At 43.1% G+C, this 21,546-nt stretch overlaps 2 protein-coding genes across 2 annotated transcripts in view; one reads left to right on the plus strand and one right to left on the minus strand.

The window, feature by feature from the left end:
* RASGEF1A (RasGEF domain family member 1A) overlaps nucleotides 1-12,846 on the minus strand; it is a 93,079-nt gene extending 80,233 nt beyond the window's left edge. Inside the window, exon 1 of the mRNA XM_060274999.2 lies at nucleotides 12,729-12,846. Within this exon, the coding sequence (XP_060130982.1) occupies nucleotides 12,729-12,770 (42 nt within the window). The 5' untranslated portion in view covers nucleotides 12,771-12,846. The remainder of the gene's footprint in view (nucleotides 1-12,728) is intronic.
* Nucleotides 12,746-21,546, plus strand: part of LOC118096596 (phospholipase A2 inhibitor alpha-like protein) — a 248,253-nt gene continuing 239,452 nt past the window's right edge. The window contains exon 1 of the mRNA XM_088670140.1: nucleotides 12,746-12,855. The gene's annotated coding sequence lies outside the window, so the exon portion shown is untranslated. The remainder of the gene's footprint in view (nucleotides 12,856-21,546) is intronic.

Raw genomic sequence — 21,546 nt, forward strand, 5'->3', positions numbered from 1 at the left:
GCGTGTGTGCGTATTGCTCCCGGACTTTGTTTTCTGGTGTTCTGCGGGGACATCCTCCTTTCACACATGGCAATCTGTCATCTTTCACTCCTTGTCAGTGAACTGCTCAGGTGAGACATCTGAAAGAATCCATAGCATGTCCTTTTTGGTCATATCTGAGCTGGCAGGGTTAGAAGGGAAGCATCTATCATCCCTCCCATCCCACACAACCTCCAATTTCTCTTAATACGCCTGCACAGGAAAGGCCAATTTGAAGTGTGATTGCTGTGAGCGTTTGCCTTATGGTTTGTTATTCTGCAGGTCAAAGGTGAAGGGTTGGGGCATTAATCCACAAGCACAACGCAGAACAGAGATGCTAAGTGTGTCTAAAAAAAAGGAGCCTGCTGTCATGGGAACAACAGATGAAAGAGAAGCCTTTTCAAGGATAACATTCACAAACGAGACAGCAAACCTCAAATATGCCTTTCAAGACGTGCGCACACATGTATGTGTATAATTGTTAATGCTTTAAAAAGAATTGGGAGCCCATCCTTTCAATCAGTTTATACATCTTGCTGCCTGAGGTGAAGCAACAAATGGTTATTACCCCACCCTCCATCTTCCCCCAAGCCAAGGTGCAAAGTACCAAAGACTAATTATTTTGGTATCTGGGGCACAAGTACCCCTCTCACTCCCTGCAAATATGACTACTCCCACTCCCACCATTTGCTTCCCTCTCATGACACCCCAAATCAGCTGCCTGAGGCATATTCTCCACTCCGCCTAATGGTAGGGCCAGCCCTAGAAGGTGACAACGTAAGTGTAGAACCTAACAAATACGGTATGCAATAAGACATGATTGGGCTGCACCACTTGGAAGCATTATCTGCACACAGGCAATTTGGTTTCTGCATCTTATGATGATTCACTTTATACTCCTTTAACTAGAAATAAAAGCTTATTTGCCACACTTGCAGAAGGTACACCCATACTCTTCTCCTTTTCTCCCTCCCCACCTCATGTGAACAAGAAGCAAATCTCAAGATGGAGCTAAGTAGATAGGAGCAGGCTTGGATTGCAAGAGTGACCCGGAGTGCAAAGGAGGCTTGGTTGTCACTCCTACAATGTCTTCAATTGCTCCTCTTTCCCCTATAGAAGTGTATAATTGCCACAGAGGGTTCTGGGAGGAAAGAGTTGCCCTTGAGGGTGTTGAAGCCATGGTTAAACTTGCCTTTCTTGTGGCCTGAAGGGGGGGGGGAGGGCTGCAAATTGCCTCCTGAGATTCAGGGATGCCCTGTACCTGCCTCTTTTGGAGTCCTTGTAGTAGCCAAGACACCCTCACACACCACAATGATAAACATTTTGTTGTTCTCAAATTATAAAGCTAAGGGAGCAATCCTAGTCCCTGGCTGTGTAGCAGTAGGGCTGGATGAAGCGGCAGAGATGCTCAATCGGTAGAGCCTGAGGCTCTTAATCTCAGGGTCATGGGTTCAAGCTCCACAGTGGGCAAAAGATTCTTGCATTGCAGGGGGTTGGACTAGATGACCTTCATGGTCCCTTTCAACTCAAAATTCTATGATTCTACTTCATCCATAGTCCTGCCACATGCACAGGAAAGGGTGTGGGGGTATTTTACCTATTTATTTACTTGCAGTATTTATAGCCCATTCTTCATTGAATATTTTCAATCCCGGAGTGGGGAACAAAGTGATAAAATAAACGGAGAAAAACAACACACAAAAATTATAAACTCATATAAAGAGGTTCAATAAACATAAATTTAACAGTTCTGTCACATGGTAAACTAGCAAAACCACAATAACAAGAATTTAAAATTCCAATTTAACAAAATGTCTAGGCTAGGTAAAAGCAAACACAAGACATCCAAAGAGATTTAAACAGATGAGAAAAACCAATGGTTCCAGTGCAACGGTTCCCACCCCATTTTTTCACTTAGGGCAGCCCATTTCCTCCTCCTCTGCCTTTCACACGAAGAGGACCTACTCTGTGCCTACAGACTCTCTGTGGCTTCTGAGTAACTTGACACCTTTTGCCCCATCATCCAGCCTCTCACCCTGAGTGGTATGAATTGTTGCCCACAAACATCCACAGAGAAAAAAACCAACCACCACCACCCACAGCACAAACAGAGGGGAAAGAAACACACACACACACACACACACACACACACACGGAAGAGGGGGTGGCAATAAGCCACAGCTGATGTTTCTCTCTCCTTTCCATTCCTGGGGAAATTCAGAGGCCTCAAGGTCAGTCAGGCTGCCAGATAGAGATGTGTAGATGGATTTGCAGGTCTCCCCCATCTCATCTTTCGTTACCAGCTGGCACAAATGGTGTCCAAGGTCTTCCCGAGTCTAATTCAAGCTCTGCAAGCTCCAGGAAACACCATCAATGGTAACCTGCCAGTGGGCCCTCGGAGCTGGACCTCAGTGCCCGGGCTGAATGATGGGGGTGGAGAGGTATACATCAGGTATACTAGGCCAAGGTCGTTTAGGGCTTTAAAAGTCAGCACCAACACTTTGAATTGTGATTGGAAATGTACTGGGAGCCAAACTAAACCAAACCCCAACCAGGCTCACAAATAACAACTGATGCTTTAAAAAAATGCTCCAGGGACTCTCCCTCCTGCCTCCTCTAAATGCGTGGAACTTGGCCTTCTCCCTTTCTCACCTTCTTAATCTCTCAGCTGCTGGGAAGAAAGGGGCCAGTGGGGAATGACCAGGGCACAACACCACAAGCAGAACCTCTGCTTTCCAAAATAACTTGTGCTCCGTTTATCCTTCTCAGTTGGTTGACTGCCCAACCCATATCTAGTCAGAAGAGTTCTTTGGGGTTTGCAGGCTGTAGCCATAGTTGTGCAAAATTCAAGTAAAAGCAAAAATGTGGCATCACTCTATGCTTCTGTGTTGCTTACTGAGAGCTGGTATAACGTCGTGGCAGAACTGTGATCACTCAAGTCTTGCCTTTGATGTGAATTTGCTTAGTGGCCTTGGGCAGGCCATTCTCTCTCAGAATGCTGATCACTCTACAGAATCTTTCTGACGCCAAGGCAAGGCGGCGTGGGAGAGATCTGCAATTGGATTTCTCGACATCTTTGCATTGGTGAAAAGCAGCCAACAGGGCTCCTAGTTGAGACTGGAGTCAAGACACGAAAGGCTAAACCTGTCTTGCTTCTCTCTGTTTCCCTGACTTAAATCGTTCCCTTCTGCCTTGGTTGGGGAGGGGGGAGACAGATGGACTATGGGGGTGTACCAGAAGGAGACAATGCAGCCACATAAAAGTTATAAGGTTTCTGCACCCTCCCCCACATCTCTCCATCCTCTACAAAGGCAAGCAAGAGGCATTAGCACAGAGACATTCAAGCCAGGCTAAATATCTTGAGGAGGGAGCTGGGCTGGTGATGGTTGAGAGTGTGGCCCCAGGAAAGTCCCATGGGCCAGCTTGAGGCTGCATTTGGCAAGTGGGCTGGAGGTTCCCTGTGCTTGCTTTTAATTAAGGGAAAAAAAGATGTTGGGAAAATGCACTATATAAATGCTAATTTCATAAAAATGCCTTTTGGGTTTTGATTCACTCAAGCTTGCTGATTTATTGACTGTTTCCGTAGTCTGCTGCCATTGCCCGTCTCGCTGAAGTTGGAATATTGTAAAATTGGGTTTTATTATAGAATGTTTTATCCCTGCTGTGTATTTCTACCCTGGGATCTTTCCATGAAGGGGGAACTATAAATAAGATAGATAGATAAGTACATGTCTTGTTTGGGCCAGGGGAATCAGCTTTTTGAAAGATAAAGCATTTTATTTTATTTTAGGAACCCATAAGCTGGCACATTTCTATGCCAGTCACTTGTAGCTTGCAAACTTCGTTTCTGTAATGCTTCCCACTTTCCTGCTTGGAGGCCATTTTTGCTCACCGCAAGTGAGCCAGATCTTACAAGCCTAAGATAACAAGCCTCAGCTGTGACTGGAAGTTTTTTCCTTGGAGGTTTTGAAGCAGAGCTTGGATGGCCATCACCATGGATGCTTTAGTGGAGATCCATGCATTGCAGGGGGTTAGACTAGATGACCCTTGGGATCCCTCCTAACTCCACAATTCTGTAATTCTATGATATACAAGTCCTTGGACTGTGTCTCCCAGGAGTGCTGTCTTTAGCATATGCGCCGCCGGGGTGCAAAGATCTGCCCAGCGCCCCCAAATTTAGTTTAGCCCCCAAATTAACACCACCCCACTTATAAGCTGCTGGCACGGAGCGTCTTTGGTAAATGAGCTCACAAAGTCAAAAGTCCTTTAGTGAAACAGTAGGTATACATTTCGGTAATACCTAGATATATATGTATTTTGTTTTTCTAGCTTGATCAAAATTAATTATTATTTCATAACAGGTAGATAGTTAAGAGCTTAGGTGGCTTCAGTGGTGGGCGCCTGGCACCCCCCAGAATTTGCCACCCGGGTGCCCCACACCCCTAGCACCCCTCGGTAAAGACGGTCCTGTCTCCCAGTTCTGTGTCCAAGTGATACACCCAAGCGTTGGCCTGGATAAGGCTCTTAATTTTCATGTTAGAGGATTTAGATTCCTATAATCTTCAATCCTATAGCCTGCTATTGTCTGCTGAATGAATGGCTATATAGATGGCAGCCATGAAGATATTTACACCTTATGCCTAAACAAGAAAGTCAGTCCCAGTGATAGTCACAAAGTTTGCTTTCACATAAAGTATATTTAGGATTCAGAAGACAGTTTAATCAAGATGAAACAGACTTGCAGATGACCACAGTGCCTGCAGACAGACAGACAGACAGAGAGGTAGTGCATTCATAGCAGTGAGCAGAGGAAGAACGACCACTGGTAGGAATGCAGAGGGAAGAAATGCCATGGTGCATCTGCAGCAGCACAAGCAAATACCTTCATCTGCCCCAGCTTCAACAAAACATGTTTCTCCTCTATCAATCACTACAGCCACAGCAGGCACTGTAACTCCCCAACAGTTTGAATTCACCTTGAAAGGTGCACTCTTTCATCGTATCCCAAGACAGATGGATGCCAACAACTAGGGCTAAGTCTCGAGAAAAATGTGAAGTAGGTATTTCTGAATACACAGTGAATACATTTCCCCACTGACTTACTGTCATCTGTCCCTACTTGTTTAGGACTTAAAGGCAGGTTCTTCCAGTGCAGATGAGCTCCAGTATCTTTCTTGTTAGAAATTAAGTATTGGGGGCAAAATAAACAGCCCTTTGCTTCTTCTCCCGCTACCATTAGCTGCATACTTCTCATCCTTCCGAGAGTTAGAGGCAGGAAGGGGGACCTGCATCACACCGTGTTTAGCTTTGTGCAACTATGAAGGGATACATGGAATTGCTGTTCCATTTCATGTTTCTTTAGCCTTTGATGTGTGAAGCAGAAAAACCTAGGGACTGGAGCCTTGTGGTTCCCACGTTGCCACTTAGAACGCTATCTAGTCCTAGGCAGCGCCGTGGAGCATAGCAAATGCATTGCACTTTGCTTTATGCAGATACTAACTCCTTAGCAATTTGCTTTCTTTTTTTCTTTTTTGCCATGCTCCACAAAGTAAAAAAGAAAGAGGAACACAGAGGAACAAAATCAATACCAGCTTCTCGTGATGTCAGATGAGTGGCTGTGATGTGTGGGTGGGTCAGGTGGGAGTTTTAGGGGGAGGCTGACACTCTTGAAGACATTGCCAGAGTTTCCTTCTGTGTTACAGCTTGTGCCCACTCACTGCATCTCATTACCAGGTAGGGCCTGGGATGAATGGGGGAGGAAAATGAACTTTGGCTTGATGGGGGAAACAAGTACTGTAAATTTCAGTTCTCTAAACTGTGAAAACCACCGTGTTAAATGAACAGTCAAACTTGCCCTTATTCTAAAGCTTCCCACCTTGGAAAACCCTTTCCACATCAGTTTGTCTGCTGATTATCTGACATAGAATTTTCATTGGACTGTAGATGGGTCTGGGCATATTCTATGTGCAAACGCAGTATAAAGAATTTGATGTTGATTTGCAAATCTAGCAACCAGGGGATGGTCACTGTTGTTGACTATATCCAGAAGGCTGCAGGCTCCCCATACCATATAAGGCAGGCAGCTTCCCATGTTACAATCATTTGGGGGCAAATTTCCAAGCCGGTGTGTTTCCTTCAAAGGGCTGCATGGGCTCCATGGAGAAATAGACACAGCAAGTTTCATGTGGGGGAGAAAAAAAACAACCATGTAGATTTTGCAGTAAATATCTCTAAGCAACGTGCTCCCCAACTGCAGCTTGAGGCGTTCTGGTGTAATGCAGCTGCTCAAAGCCTGTTTTGGGAAGTCCCCGCTTCAAATTACCACCTTGGCTAAGAACTCACTAGGTGGCTGTAGGCCACCTCCTCCTCTGCAATATGAAGTATGTGAAATGTGCTATAAGCCACAGTAGAAGTTTCAGGTGGCCTTGTACTTTATCATTCGCGACCACCACTATCAAACTCCTCTGTGTAGCCTTTCCTACCTGCCAGCTTCTCTTAGCCACATTCCACTGTTTCTTTTTCCAGGTCCCATCCTTTCTTCAGTCTCGCCTCCTTTTCTCCCTTTCCTTATCAGATTTCTTTCTACTCCACTCTTTCCTCAGGGTCCTGCCATCCTACTGCCTATTCTGTTCCCTGAGCTACCCCGACTGTGTCATCACAATTGCCCAGCCTTTGTGATGTCAGCAATGCCAGCAGCTTCACTGACGTCACAAATCCTTACTGCATGAAATGATTGGTGATTTTCTTCACAAAATCAATGTGTGTGTTTCCCCCCCTATCCTGACATAACATTTCCCACAAAAAATCCTTCTTGAGAGCCAGTGTGCATAGAAATCGTATTTGATTTCTACATTGGATTGTACCATGTTTTGCGAATTATAAGCACTGCAGCACTGTCAGGATTTGGATTGGGTTGGCAGGCTCTGATGGAGGAGGAGGAGGAGGAGGAAATGGAGGACTGAATTGGGTGAATCTTGGCTGGAGTCAGTTTGTAAGGGGGAAAAGGGATGTCAGCTCTCCCCTCTGTCTGTCCTGCTGAGCGGCAATCCTCAGTGGAGGCTGGGGAGGGCTTGGAGGGAGGTGAGGTTGAAGAGGAGGTGGTAGTGATTGAATAGGAGTCTGCGCAGGAGGGTACAGTCTTGTCATCTAGAACCAGGCCACCACATCTGCAGTTCAGAGCAGACCCACTAGCGCTGACAGAGTGTGCACCTGCCACCCCGATATTCCCACTAGGTGGAAAGACCCCATGCATTGGCTTTAAAAGCTTAGCAGGAAGGGTGGGGGAACTTGCTGGGACACTTTGTCACTTGGTTGGGACATCTTTGTCACTTCTGTCCAGTCCCTCAACTCCTGAATTGTGTCTCCTGAGCAATGTCTCTGCTGCTGAGCCTGTATCACTTCTTGCCTGCATGAAATTTCCTTCCTTCCTTCTGAGTAAGAGCCTTTGTCTGTGTGTGTCGGGTGGGAGCCAGAACCTCTCTGAGAACTGGAGTCATGACTACATGGCCCACTTGCCTGAACCAAGTTTTTAATATTTGGTTGGAAGCTGCCCAGAGTGGCTGGGGAAACCCAGCCAGATGGGCAGGGTATAGATAATAAATTATTATTATTATTATTATTATTATTATTATTATTATTATTATTATTACTACTACTACAGGCTACTCTTATGTACAAAGACCCATAGGAGCTGAGTGTATGTTTTGTTGTACAACTGGGGTTGCAAAAACAGTTTTTCCACCCATGCATACAGAGGCATCAGCTTCTTCATAGGACTGGGCGCCCCGATGTGACATCATGTGACATTCTCTGAATATTGAGGGGGGCCCGGCACCCTCAAAAAATATTCAGGGAGCCAAAACTGCCTTGGCCCCTAGGAGTCATGATAGAAATCCTAATCAACAACCAGATGAATAAGAGTGGTTTTGTGAGCCTTGTTTGGCTGCCACCACACCACGCCTCTACTAGCAAAACATGAGAGGGACCTTCAGACGGCCCCTGGGGCAATTTCCAATGGGAGGTGCACTTGCCACTGTCACTTCATGACAGAAAAGGCTGTGGGGAAAACACATAGAAACTCCCTCATCATACACTCTTGGACTGTTGTGCAAAATGGTTGGTTCAGGTGAATCCCTCACTGCCCGCAAGGAAGCTCCTATGAGAAAATAACACTTGGTTTTCTGTTAAAGATGCTGGCAAAATTTGAAGTTCTCAAATGCTTCTTCTAAATGTCATTTTTTAATTGGTGGGCTTTTCTCCACGAAGATTCCCCTAGAGCAAAGCTTTTGTATGCTTCATGTTAATCCTTCCCAACCTCTGGGGACTTGCTGCTTGCCTTAATTTGGGGGGTAAAGTCACTTCCTTTGTTATCATTAATAAAAGGAAAGGGTGTAAACATATTGGTGAACCTAAAAGGTGTGACAGAGTTAAAACACATATCCTTGTCACAGGCAAAGGACAAAGGGTTAAACTGAGAGCTTGGCTTCTTTGCTCAGTCTCAACGCAAATTCTCTAATCCCTTGCTAATCAGTGTATATTTTTCTATTTTTATGTCAGTAGTTGTCTATTCCCACAGTTATCTTTACTGACTAAAATATTTGCTTTGGCAACAAACGTTGCTCTACACATATTTGCGATTTGGGTTGTTGTTTTTTCTCGTTCTGTTCAATAATAAAAGTTGTGTGTAATTTGCAGGTTTGCATGCGTTTCTATGTTTGCTTACATTTCTATACGATTCTGCATAGTAGAATCTACTACATAGCACATCTTAAAAGTGCATATACTTCCCTCATTGACTAACATCAGTTTTGAGGGGTAGGTTGGAGTGCTTTCTTCATTGACGAAATGACTCGAGATGGAATGAGTTAAACACCCTTCCACATTGCCATGGCTAGAATCAAATTTGGGATACTCAGTGTCTGTTTTAAAGTAAACAAACATACAGAAAACCCAAGGAAAAAACAATTATGGATCTCCAACTTCTGATAAACAGAAAACAGGCCCATGGAGCCAAATGAAAAACAGATCTGAAACACTTTCCCATTTTTTAGAATCAGGTTTGTGCTTTGGATTTGTATACACATTTTGTCTCCAGTTACTGGTAAGCCCCACACCAAAATGCTTGCAATCATGCACTATTCAAGCACATAATTGGATAGCATTACAATAGCAGCACCATTTTTTTCTGTTTAGGGTCTTCTGCACCATAAATTTAAACCACTTTGATACTTCTTTAAAATGGGTTTAACTGGCACGGTTTGCCCCCAGCAACTAGCAATGCTAGTTTTGGCACTGGGTGTGAAGTCCTTTTCTTCTGTGTCCCTTCATAGTACCACATTTCCCAGGTTATCTTGGTTGGCACCAATCACGTTGGAAACTAGTTTAAAATTGTAGCCATGAATATGTTTTCTGTGTTTAAACTTCACCAATATACCTTAAAGGGAAATAAATTAAACAAATTAAATTGGGACTTGTAAGTATGTGTATTTGCCTCACAGAAAGTGTCTTAATGAATTTGTGTTTTTAATTTCATGTCTGTTCCTTTTAGCTGTTATTAGGCCACAGTACCATTTAGGTGTTATAGTTATGGTTTTGTTTATTTATACTGCTGAGAATGTATTGCAGCATGGGCAATGCATGGGAGGAAACCATTACACCCACAGGTTTCCACTACGTGGGGATCACATGCTGCAACTTGTGGTTAACCAGAGGAGCTCTGGACTTGCAAAGTGAAACAAAACTTGCGTGCTAATCCTTTCCCTTTGTGGCTAAGAAGGCCTGTCAGGGACTCTAGGACTTGAAACCAGAACATCCGGTTGGAACATACAACAGTGAGCTCTCTCTCTCTCTCTCTCTCTCTCTCTCTCTCTCTCTCTCTCTCTCTCTCTCTCTCTCTCTGTGTGTGTGTGTGTGTGTGTGTGTGTGTGTGTTCCAAACCTTAGAGCCCTCTCCAGGTACAAAAGACAATCAGGCAGTAAAAACAACAGCCTCTGCAGGCTGTAAGACACCACTAGAATGACCAGATCTAGGCTGGGTACACCTAATTGGCTTGAAATGCAACTCTTTTTCTCAATTCAGATTGAAGCTAGTTTGGGGGAATTGCATCAAAATCCAGTACTTCATAAGACATTACACAGTGGGTACAGGATAGATATGGATTGTGACTCATCCAGAATATATACTGTTTCCTGCATCTTCTCCTTTTTATTATTAGTTTTTGGTGACTGTTGTTTAAACCAGGGACTAATAAGGTGCTTTTAGCAGTAAATGTACTAATACCCACTCACTTTTACAGTTCACCCCCTACACATTAAACATCCTATTGTATTTATGTCAATATATACCCGGTTTTATCTCAATAAAGATAAATTTCAGATTTCTTAGGATCTATGAAAAGACTAACATCAAAATTTGAGTAAGAGCTTCCCAGAACACAGTCCACATGATATGGTAGGATTAGTTTATCAATAAAGATTTAGCAGATACAGGACTAGCCTTATGAATGTCATATCCTTTTCCTGATACAGGAGAGATCTCATTTATGCATGTTCAATAAAACTGAATGATCCGCATCTTCCTCCGCTTACATTTTTATTTCCTTGTATGTACACCTGGATAACTGTCTTGCTGTCCTCCATATTTCTATGTAAGTGTGCAGGACCATATCCTTACAGCCAAGCAGGATGTGACACTAAACACGTTGATTAAAAGGTGTGAGGAGAAGGTAATGTTTGGCTCTCCAGCCACAAGTCTGATCATTCAGTTCGGACACTGAGATCCTGCTCTGAGGGCCGCCTGGTGGTTCCCTCATTGTGTGAAGTGAGGCAACAGGGAACCAGGCAGAGGGCCTTCTCGGTAGTGGCGTCTGCCCTGTGGAGCACCCTCCCATCAGATGTCAAGGAGATAAACAAAATTATCTGATATTTAGAAGACATCTGAAGGCAGCCTTGTTTCAGGAAGTTTTTAATGTTTGATGTCTTAACTATGCTTTAGTTGGAAGTTGCCCAGAGTGGCTGGGGCAACCCAGTCAGATGGGCGGCATATACCGGTAAATAAATAATGCTGCTGCTGCTGCTGATGCATGAATGCTTCGATATTATCTAGAAATATCCTATTACTAGGATCAGGCAGAGAATAAGGATGGTACAGTAAACCAAAAGGTCTCTATTTTTATCTGTGACATGCTGAAATGTTACTAAAGTTTACTAGATGGGGCAAGTCAAATATAGGCAATTAAATATCTCAGTAATGATAATAAAAAGTAAGAGGGGCTAAAGAGAGAACAAAGGAAGCAGGAGAAGTGGGAAAGGAAAGTGCATGGGTAACAGTCTAAAAAACAAAGAGAAAAACAAGCTTCAAAGCTAGAGGAAATAAAGCTGGTTAGGTCTTGGTTAGAGCTGCATGCCCATTTTTGTTTCAAGAAGAGCAAGAAATCGAAGAGAAATTTGACCAATGCAACAACAATGATTAAAGGGTTGGAACTCATGAGAAAAATTGCTTGGTGTGCCTGGGTGTGTTTAATATAGAGAGAGGAAATTTAAGGGGAGCCATAATAGCAGTTTTCAAGAGTCTAAAAGGCTGCCTTGAAGAAGAGGTTGAACAAATGTTTCTTGGGCTCATTCCCTGGCATTATTACAGAAAAGCAGATCTAGGCCTAGAAACTCTCCATGAATCGATAAAGTGGACTCTTAGTCTTAAGGTTCCTTAAGAACCTTTGCTGTTTTTTCCACCTTTTCAATATCACTGAACTTTTTTTTTTTTTTTACAGATGTTTACATCATAGCTGCCAAGTTATCCCTTTTTTAAAGGGATTTTCCCTTATGCTGAATAGGCTTCCTCGCGAGATAAGGGAAAACTTGGCAGCTATGGTTTACATCTCCCCACCAATATGTCCCGCATTGACACCTCCAGAAAACATATTTAATGCTTCTAATGAGGACTACAAGTTTTAATCAGTTAAATTGCTTGATGACACAACTCAGACTTCAGACAATTATTCAATAGGGGTTATTTTAATTGGTGGGGATGACTTTAAATTAATTGTACAGCAAATTAAATATTTCTCTGTCACTTTGAGGCTATAATAGTTTTGATGTATTAGGGGAAGGAATTAAAAAAATAATAATACCCAGAATGGCCTTTCTAAGAACAAATGCTACTTTTTTTGTTTATTGCATAAGGAAATGTAAGATTACCAAAATATAGGCGGCCTTGGGGTAGGTCCTCTGCTGGATTATGGAAGTGAAGTGGTGCAGCTGTGGATTCTAATTCCCCTCCTTGAGACTGTACCCCTGGTTTTGAGAGGCGAATCAGCCTTATTCTCCTTCTTTGTGTGGCCTACTGTTGGATTGGACACTGGGGCACTTTGGAGTTGGTGGTTACTCCTGGTAGACTGTGAATGTCCCACATCTGTGATTTTTGTGCCTCTGAATCTCTGTGCAAAATATCTGGGACTAGGTCATAACATGCACAACACTATCTAATGTAAGTGCTACATATGTGTTTACTGAATGGAAAGCTGGCCCTTCAAAAATTCGCGAACCATTCACAGTTGATGAGCGAAACTTTGAAGGTTGGGGAGTTGAAATCTGAGTGGTTTTTGCTTTTAGCATCAGCCACAGTTGCCAGCCATGCACCCATTTTGAAATAAAATCAAATGCACGAAAACAAAACCTACAATTATAAGATGCATAACAGAAAACATAACTTACTTTACATTTCTTTACAGCAGCATTGCACGGTGGTTCTGCCATCCAGACCTTTCTAGGAGGTGGACTCGGAGCTATTTCCCTCTGCAGTTTTTGTCATCGATCTTGCCACCTTCTCCTTTAAAATAAGGTGAGTACCAAATTAGTGTTTGGGTTCTTCCGACATGTGTCTCCAAACCTAGATAAAAACTGTCTTCTGTCTAGTTTTGTTTGAAGAGAGATGCTTGTAACATTTTCCAATCAGTTTTTGGAAACTGCCGTTTTATTGTGTTGCTGAAGTTCAGATGTTACATTGTTCAAACACTGTTGTGGTGGTGGATGAGTTTTGAGAACTCTTGGTGGATGATGATCATCATCATCATCATAGTGATTTAATAAATTTATATATTTAAATTATGGAATGTCACAAACTCAGACCAAGTAAGAGATCTCTTGGACAGTTTTATTTTTATTTTTTAAAAATCAGTTACATAGGGTGCTCATGAGCTGCAAACAGGTCAAATGGCATCCTAAGGGGTGGTGACTATTGATGTGGGAAGTTTATAGCTAGAATTCTATCTTCTTCTTCTTTATCCCCAAGCAGCAAATTTCCACAGAAAACCCCAGTAACTATTTCTATTGAATTATTTTGGCACTACCATTCCTACAGTGATCTCAGATGGCTACTTCAGTTAGTCCCTCAATGTTTTTGTATTTTGCTTTAGGTCTCATTGTATAATGGGTTGGCCATCTTAAATTGTGATTTACTCTTAAGTATTATCTGATTATTGCTTGGTTCTGTTATGCCTTTACGTGAGATGGGTGAGTAGCAGACTTGGTGCAGGAGTGCTAAAATGTAGCAAGAATGGTGATATTGCAAGAATGCATGCCGTTCTTCGAAGCAAGCATATCAACAAGACTAAGAGGACAACACAAACATGTCAACAAGACTAACTCTGGAAACTCAAAGGAAACTTTTCTCCCTTTACAAAACTGTTTCCCAATAGGACAAATGACAAAAAACAGGCCACTGTGGTTTTCAGCAGGGAGGGGGAAACCTTGTGTTTTATGAAGCAGAACAAATAGCAGCTAGTAAAATGAAATGGTGCTTATTCTGAATAAGTGGGAAGTTATAGTAGGAGCATAAATTGCTGGTGGTTTTGACACCTTTCATTCACTTTGTGATTCCAAGTTAGTCTGTGGTTTCAGATCTTTTGAACACCCACACTATCCTTTTCTCCCTGATAGGGACTAAATGCAGTTTACAGATTAAAAAAAAAAAGCCCTCCAAACTTAAGTTTCATTTTCTTACCTGGAAACTGGGTATGCAGCTGCTCTAGTAATTGATTGGATTTATCTATTTACCCTTCCTCCAAGTGCTGTGAGCAATTCACACTCTGGATCTTGGGGAGGCATAGGGAAGATATCCAGTTACTGAATGCCTTCCAGCAGCAGGCACAACACACCACTGTACCCATTTTGCTCGCACACCCAGTTCTCCACTAGCTGCCACCCTGTTCGCTTCCCTCAGGGAACAAGGGTGCCTTGGTACCCCGAGCATCTTTGCTATCGCTTATCACGGGATTGAACTACAAATGACTCTTTACTACTGAGAATTAGGTTTCATCCACACTAATTTTCCTCCATGTTTTCTAGGCACAGGCCTACCCTTTCCCAGTCCGTGTCTTAACACTTTTTTTGCCCCCTGAAAACCCACTCTTTAATGCTCTCAACAGTCTGCAGAAAAAGAAGTCCGTCTCTTGGTTGGAGCCCTGTACTGGCTGTTGCCTTCTGCCACCTTTCCAACGTGAGGGTTGTTGCTGTCTTTCTCAGGGGATGAGGGAAGGCATCAGGAAGCTGGCTTCCACTGGACCCTCTGAATGTTCTTTTTGGTCGCTTGTAAACACCTTGAAGGTTTTGCGAACAGGAGTCCTCAGAGGGCCTGGTTGATTTCCCTGGGTGAGCACCAGGTTGCTCACCCATCCTGAGCTGCAGTTGATGAGCCTAAAGTAAGGCAGTTTTATAGGTTCAGGTACTTGAAGAGTCCCAGGGCTTGTGACCCCACCCCTAGGGCCCACTTCCCAGATCATGAGCCTAGTAAGTGTGTAACTTTTAATACACATTCCTCCAAAAAGTAGATATTTATGAGTATATGATAATAACCTCTGCCCCAATGTGGTGTTAATGGCAATCTGTGACGACCACAGGAGGCATGAACTGCAACCTTACAATGACTCTTTAGATGTATTTTCCTATCAAAATATTTCACAATGCATTTCTGGGTTTTTGTAGGGATGTGCATTGACAGGCATAATTAGCTGGGAAGCGGTAATTACAGTAGCATTGCCTCTGCCTTGTCCCAAACATAAAATTAATGATTTTATGTAAAACTAATGATATACAGCCTTATATATGCCTCGTGTACTGTTGGGAGTAGATAGTTAATGGTTTTAAAAATATATAAACACATACCCCCAAACCCTTCTCTGATACTGAGGAGCTACATATGGCAGAGCTTTAAGACAGGCAAAGGCAAACTCGGTCCTCCAGATGTTTTGAGACTACAATTCCCATCATCCCTGACCATTGGTCCTGTTAGCTAGGGATGATGGGGGTTGTAGTCCCAGAACATCTGGAGGGCCCAGCCTATGCCTGCTTTAAGATAAAGGGCTGTACTTCTCAGGACATGCAATCAACTCAAAGATTCCACATGCAACAGCACACAGGAGTGAAGATCTGCACACTGTTCCATGTCGCACACGATCCTTGCATGTGCAAGTGCCTACACAAGGAATCCCATCTATTGTGAAAAGCGGTTGATGTGATGTTGGGAGCAGGAGCTTCTAATCAAAGTATTTGTGTGCTAGCATTAAAGATTATGCTTGTGGGGGGGGGGCAGGTGTACAATCCCTAGCTTGTTCCTGTGCCCTGCCACATAATGACTTTAATGCTCTGAACTATGTGAAGAGTAAGTTCACCCTCTTCCATATTTGCTTCGGTCCTCTCTGTATCTCTCTCTCTTTTACATTTCAGTAGCTACGCACCCCAGTTTTCACTCAGTATTGCCTAGCAATTTCAATTCACATGGTTGTGTTTTTTGTATTATTTTTTATATATATAAATCTGTCTTCATATTTGCAATATGCTGGTGTACACTTCAGAGTTGCCATGGGAATGGGGCTGAAAATAGCTTCCCATATCAAGCGATCGCTGTCTGGTCTGTAGCATTTAGAAGCACTTGCCAGCAGCCAGAAATGTGGAGTCGATTTGCGATGGCCAATCCCTATACAATGCTAAATAGATTTTTATATTTGTGAAGGATATGCCACTATGGGGAGGCCTTTTCGGTGGCATTCCCATGATGACTGTGATACTCACTCTGACACTTCAAACTCTGACACCTAGATGCACCCAAGAATATATGGTTTGACAGTCAAATATGTCTCTAATGTTTTATTTGCAATATCAGGCAATTTATTTTGTTGTTGTTGTATGTTCAACCCCACTCCCTGAGACTCGTGCTCAGATAGAGAGAAGTGAGTCAGATCTAGTGAACACTTAGATACCAAGGGAGTGGTTTCCCTAGCAACAGTAACAATGTGAAGTGCTCTTTAGAACTTCCCCTCTGTGTTCATGCCGGCTTTCTCATGTGACATTTGATGCAGTGCTGCAGAGAGCTTTTTTTGTCGAAGTTACGGATTCTTTTAAATAAGATTTTTGCACATTTGGCTTCTCTATTTCCACCTCCTCCCTGCCAATGACTTGCTTTTCAGTGACTGACAAGCTTCCTCCGCTTCCAAAGGACTGGCCTTTCCATTGGACAAATGGAGCATTTGTCCTGAGTGCTGCTAGGAGGAAGCAGAAGATTCTCAAATGGAAAAGGAAAGAATGAAGGGGAGTGAGGGGCAAGCAGCCCGAGAAGGAGGTGGAGGTGGATCACACAGGTGACAGGACATCCTGACCCTTGACCAACTGCCATAGTCAGTATATTTAAGAAACCATTACTACATCTGGGATGGCAGATATCTAGCATAATTCTGGTTAGTGAATTTGGCTCTCAGTAAGGTGGCGCTGCGGTCTAAACAACAGAGCCTAGAGCAGGCATCCCCAGACTTCGGCCCTCCAGATGTTTGGGACTACAATTCCCATCTTCCCTGACCACTGGTCCTGTTAGCTAGAGATCATGGGAGTTGTAGGCCAAAACATCTGGAGGGCCGCAGTTTGGGGATGCCTGGCCTAGAGCTTGCCGATCAGAAGGTTGGCGGTTCGAAACCCCGCGACGGGGTGAGCTCCTGTTGCTTGGTCCCAGCTCCTGCCAGCCTAGCAGTTTGAAAGCACATAAAAGTGCAAGTAGATAAATAGGTAAATGGCATTTCCGTGTGCTGCTCTGGTTTGCCAGAAGTGGCTTAGTCATGCTGGCCACATGACCCGGAAGCCGAATGTCGGCTCCCTTGGCCAGTAAAGTGAGATGAGTGCCGCAACCCCAGAGTCGTCCGCGACTGGACCTAATGGTCAGGGGTCCCTTTACCTTTATCTTTAAGGTCTGCTGTAATTGGCAGAAATCCATCTCAGCCTTACCTGAAGCTACTGAAGATTACACCTGAGACCTTTTACATGCAGATGATCTCATGGGAAGGGAAGCTTAGAAGGGGTATGGAAAACTACTCCTCATCTTCCTTTTGAGGTTATTTTAGGTTACGCAACCAGGAATGTTGTATCTAGTCCCACAAATATTAACTAGTTGCTTTTCTCTCTCTGTGTGTTAATGTCTCTGGAGCAAGGTATCAAATAGTGTGGTGTAGTGTCTAAAGTCTTTGGCTAGGACCTGAGACACCAGGGATTGAACCCCCACTCAGCCATGAAAATATCTGAGTGACCTTGGACCAGTTACTGCCTCTCAGCCTAACCTACCCAGTGAGAATAAAATGAATAGTGGGAGAACCATATATACCACCTTGAGCTCCTTGGAGGAAAAGTGGAATATAGATGTAATAAAAACAAATAAAAATATATCTAGTTACAGGCCACAGTGACCAATAATGATGTCTGGTGGGGGTACAGCTCTGTTTACACTGGCATTTCTTAATTGTAAACTTTCGAATGGTCACAAGGGGGGGGGGAATTAGTGACGGCTTTGCATGTCTGAAAATTGGCTTTTAGACTTTTACTCACGTGAACAGTTAATTTACTAGGACAATTTTATGAGGAGTTGTTGAACAATTATTATTCCCTCTTGCACTCTGCATCGTCTGTCTGACCTCTCACCAATCTTTTGCAAGTTTGTCACATTGCCCTCATTATAATGCAGATTCTTCTGTACAGCTCAGTGCTAAGTTTATCAAGTCACTTTGAGTGCCTCTTAGTTTTTCACAGCGCTGAAAGGAAACTTTCTAATAAGAGCCTTTGCAAAGCCTGCTCCTAATTAATCAAAGCTGTTTGGAAGGGAAGCTTATTTGCCAGCGGTTAACGCAGAGACATGAGCTATTGTGGGAACCTTGCTGATCCTCTGTTTTAACAAGGCAGATGCAGCTTAACATTGCTGTTGAACTGATGACCTATGGCTACGATGCCAAAGGAAACTGGGGAAAGCAAACAGTCAAGCCATTGGTCTGGAATTGCCTGCTCCTTTGCTGTTGTTTTCAACAATGAAGATTAGTGACACCTATGGGTAGCATAGGAGAGCAGCTGGGGGTTTTCTTAACTAAGGCTTGCCTTCAGATGCATATTTTTATATTTTAGCTAAAGCCAATGGTTTTAGTGCACTGATGGTGTATGTTTGAATTGAGCATAGATAACAGATTCCCAAACACCAAAATATAGCCGTAGAGACAACTTTCCAGGGACATGGAACAGGAATCAGAACACCACAGAAGAAGGATTGATCCAAAAATCATCTGACAGTCCCAAAGCCCCTGTTTTTTCTTCACTGCACAAAAAAGAGCATGCTCATATGTTTTCAGGAAATCACACGACAAAAAATAAATAAACCCGTTTCGTCTTCTTAGCCTAGTATTATTGCCCATGAGCCCAGGAAGGGGCTTTGCAGGTCAAAAGGGTTAGGGAATGCATGTAGAAGTGGTCTGAATTCTCAATATCTTCCATTAATGGTCACATCATTACAGTCTGTATTGGATATTCTATTGATTTTTTAAAAGAACAGGTTCTGACTGATAAAATGAATTCACTATGGTTGTTGTGAAGTAGATGTGAACAGGGCAAACCCCATTTACCCCAAGATTCTGAGGGTCAACAAAGGTAGAGCGAGCCCCCAAGTCAATTGTGTTTCAGAGTTAAGTCCTTATTTTCTCCCATATATGTAAACATCTATCATTCACTCATGGAGGAAAAGGGCACAATTGATGTCAGGACAAAATGTGCTCTTTAGTTTGGTTGATAGGGTGCTTCCTGACATCCTACTTTGTGCGTGCATATCTCTGTGTGTGGCATCCTAATACAGATAATAGAGAAATGAGCAATGTTTGACTCACAGGACCAAGTTAGGATTATGCTAATTCCTTGCTTGAAGGAAACAAGTCAATACCTGTTGATTTTGTCAGGCCTACAGGAAAGGGGGTGTTGCCAAGGTCTTTCTTTTTTGCTGAAAGCCATTTTATGAGCCCATTGGGTGGAAACATGAACAGGGTTGAAAACTGGAAATGAATAAATAGGTCACATAATGGAATGGTATCTTTATAGTTTTAGCATCAGAAGAACTAATGTAATCAAATAAGACAACAGGTATTATTTGACCCAATAAAGCACGGGTGTCAAACACAAGGCCCGGGGGCCAAATCCGGCCCGCCAGACCTCGTCATGTGGCCCGCCGAGCGCCCCAGCCAGCAGGACCCAGTAGTGGGACCTTGCTGCTGAAACGCCGTGCCAACAAAGCTGGGGCCGGGGAAATGCTTTTTGCCCCTGGGTTCCTTCGCGCTCTTTTCTGGCGCTGAATCAAGGCGGTGACCCCTCCTCCCTTTCTTTCTTCCTCTCTCTCGTTCTTATTCTTTCTTTCCCTCTCCTTCCTTCCTTCTTTATCTCTGTCTTCTCTCCCTCTTTCTTTTTCTTTCCTTCTTCATTCCTTCTTTCCTACTCTTCTTTCTCTCACCTCTTTCCTTCCTCTCTCCCTCCTGCTCCCTCTTTTCTTTCTTTATTCCTTCCTTACTTCCTTCCTTTCTTCCTTCCGTCCTTCCCAACTTTCTTCCTCTCCCTCATTCTTATTCTTTCTTTCCCTCTACTTCCTTCCTTCTTTCTCCCTTTCCGTCTTCTCTCCCTCTTTCTTTTTCTTTCCTTCTTTATTCCCTTCCTTATTTCCTACTCTTCTTTCTCTTCCCTCTTTCCTTCCTTCCTTCCTCTCTCCCTCCCACTCTTTCTTCCTTCCTTCCTTCCTTCCTTCCTCCCCTCCCTCTCCCTCTCCCTCTCCCTCTCCTCAGAAACATAGGATGCTGCTTTATACTTCTGGCCCTTAAACCCTGGAACCAGGAGAGCAGCTTCAGTGAGTCAACCTCAGCCAGTCCCTTTGGTGAAGGGTGGTGGCTCATTGGCAGAACATCTGTCCTGCATGCAGAAGGACCCCAGCATCTCCAGGTACTAGTAGCTCTGCAAAGGTCCTGCATGAAACCCTAGCGAGCCTCCACCACCCAGTGCAGTTACCAAAAATCATTTTTCAATAAGTTGTACAATAATTGTACATTTGAATATCTACTTGCCATTATTCTGACTATGTTTCTGCTTTCAGAGCTAGTTATTACTTACATTATTACAAAAAACAGTAATAATTGAATGCAGTGACAATAATTTATGAGAATAAAGAGTGGACACGTAGTCCTACAGATACAACCGGCCCTTTGAGGGTGACCAAACTGCTGATGCGGCCCCCGATGAATTTGAGTTTGACACCCCTGCAATAAAGTATAAATGATCTTGGCATGGCAATTCTGTGAATGGGTTGATGATTTCCAAGTCCACTGAGCCAAGTGCCTGGTTTAATAATAACCTACTTTAGCTAACAAACCACTCTTGTCGTGTGTACTGTATGTTTTTAACTGAACTTAGCACATGACTGCCTTGTAGCAAGGTACATTTTCCAGGCTTGAGTTCTAATTTACTGTTATTATGAACAGTAAGTGTTTTGTTGATCTATCCCAAGATACTTAGGTTATTTCTGAAATTATTAATCGGAGTGTCTTGTCTTCAGTCATGCAACATGAAAAAGCTTTAGTGCCAGTTCTTGCTCAGTGTTGGGTTAATGGGTTCACATACACTGTGAAGTCACTCTGTTCAAGGTTCTGACTTGACTCAATGTCAAGAAATGTACTAATACCTATTTGGTTATTGTAGGAATGTCAGGCACGGTAACTACTCTCTGATGAAGTAACAACTCGGATATGATGAAAAGGAAGTTAAATGATCATGCATCAACGATTTCTGGTTTCTTAAACTCTGCCCCACTTGTTATAAAACAAGAAGCTTAAAAGAAATTAGGGAAATTCTCTTGCTGTTATTTTTGAGTGCTCAGACTTCCCTTTAGTGGTTTGTGGAGTCACAAAGTAGCCGTCTGTCAAACTTGATGCCCTACTAATAGCTTATAGAATAGGCTAGGTTACTCCCACTACCCCCGCCCTAAGAGGAAGATGCCATTAATACTAAGAGGAAGCATTTTGTGGGGAAATTGATAAATGAATAAAAAGGAGAATTACGATTGCAATATGAGCAGTTTTCTTATTCCTTAGTCTGTTTTTTTAAAAACACTGCAAGGGAGTTACTCAACCAAATTTTGCTCAGAGTAGACTAAGTTAGGTCCATTAATTTCAGTGGGCCTACTTTGAGTACAACTTAGATGAATACT

The sequence above is a fragment of the Zootoca vivipara genome, chromosome 5 (genome assembly GCF_965207765.1).
Source record: "Zootoca vivipara chromosome 5, rZooViv2.hap1.1, whole genome shotgun sequence".
Classification (NCBI taxonomy): Eukaryota; Metazoa; Chordata; class Lepidosauria; order Squamata; family Lacertidae; genus Zootoca; species Zootoca vivipara.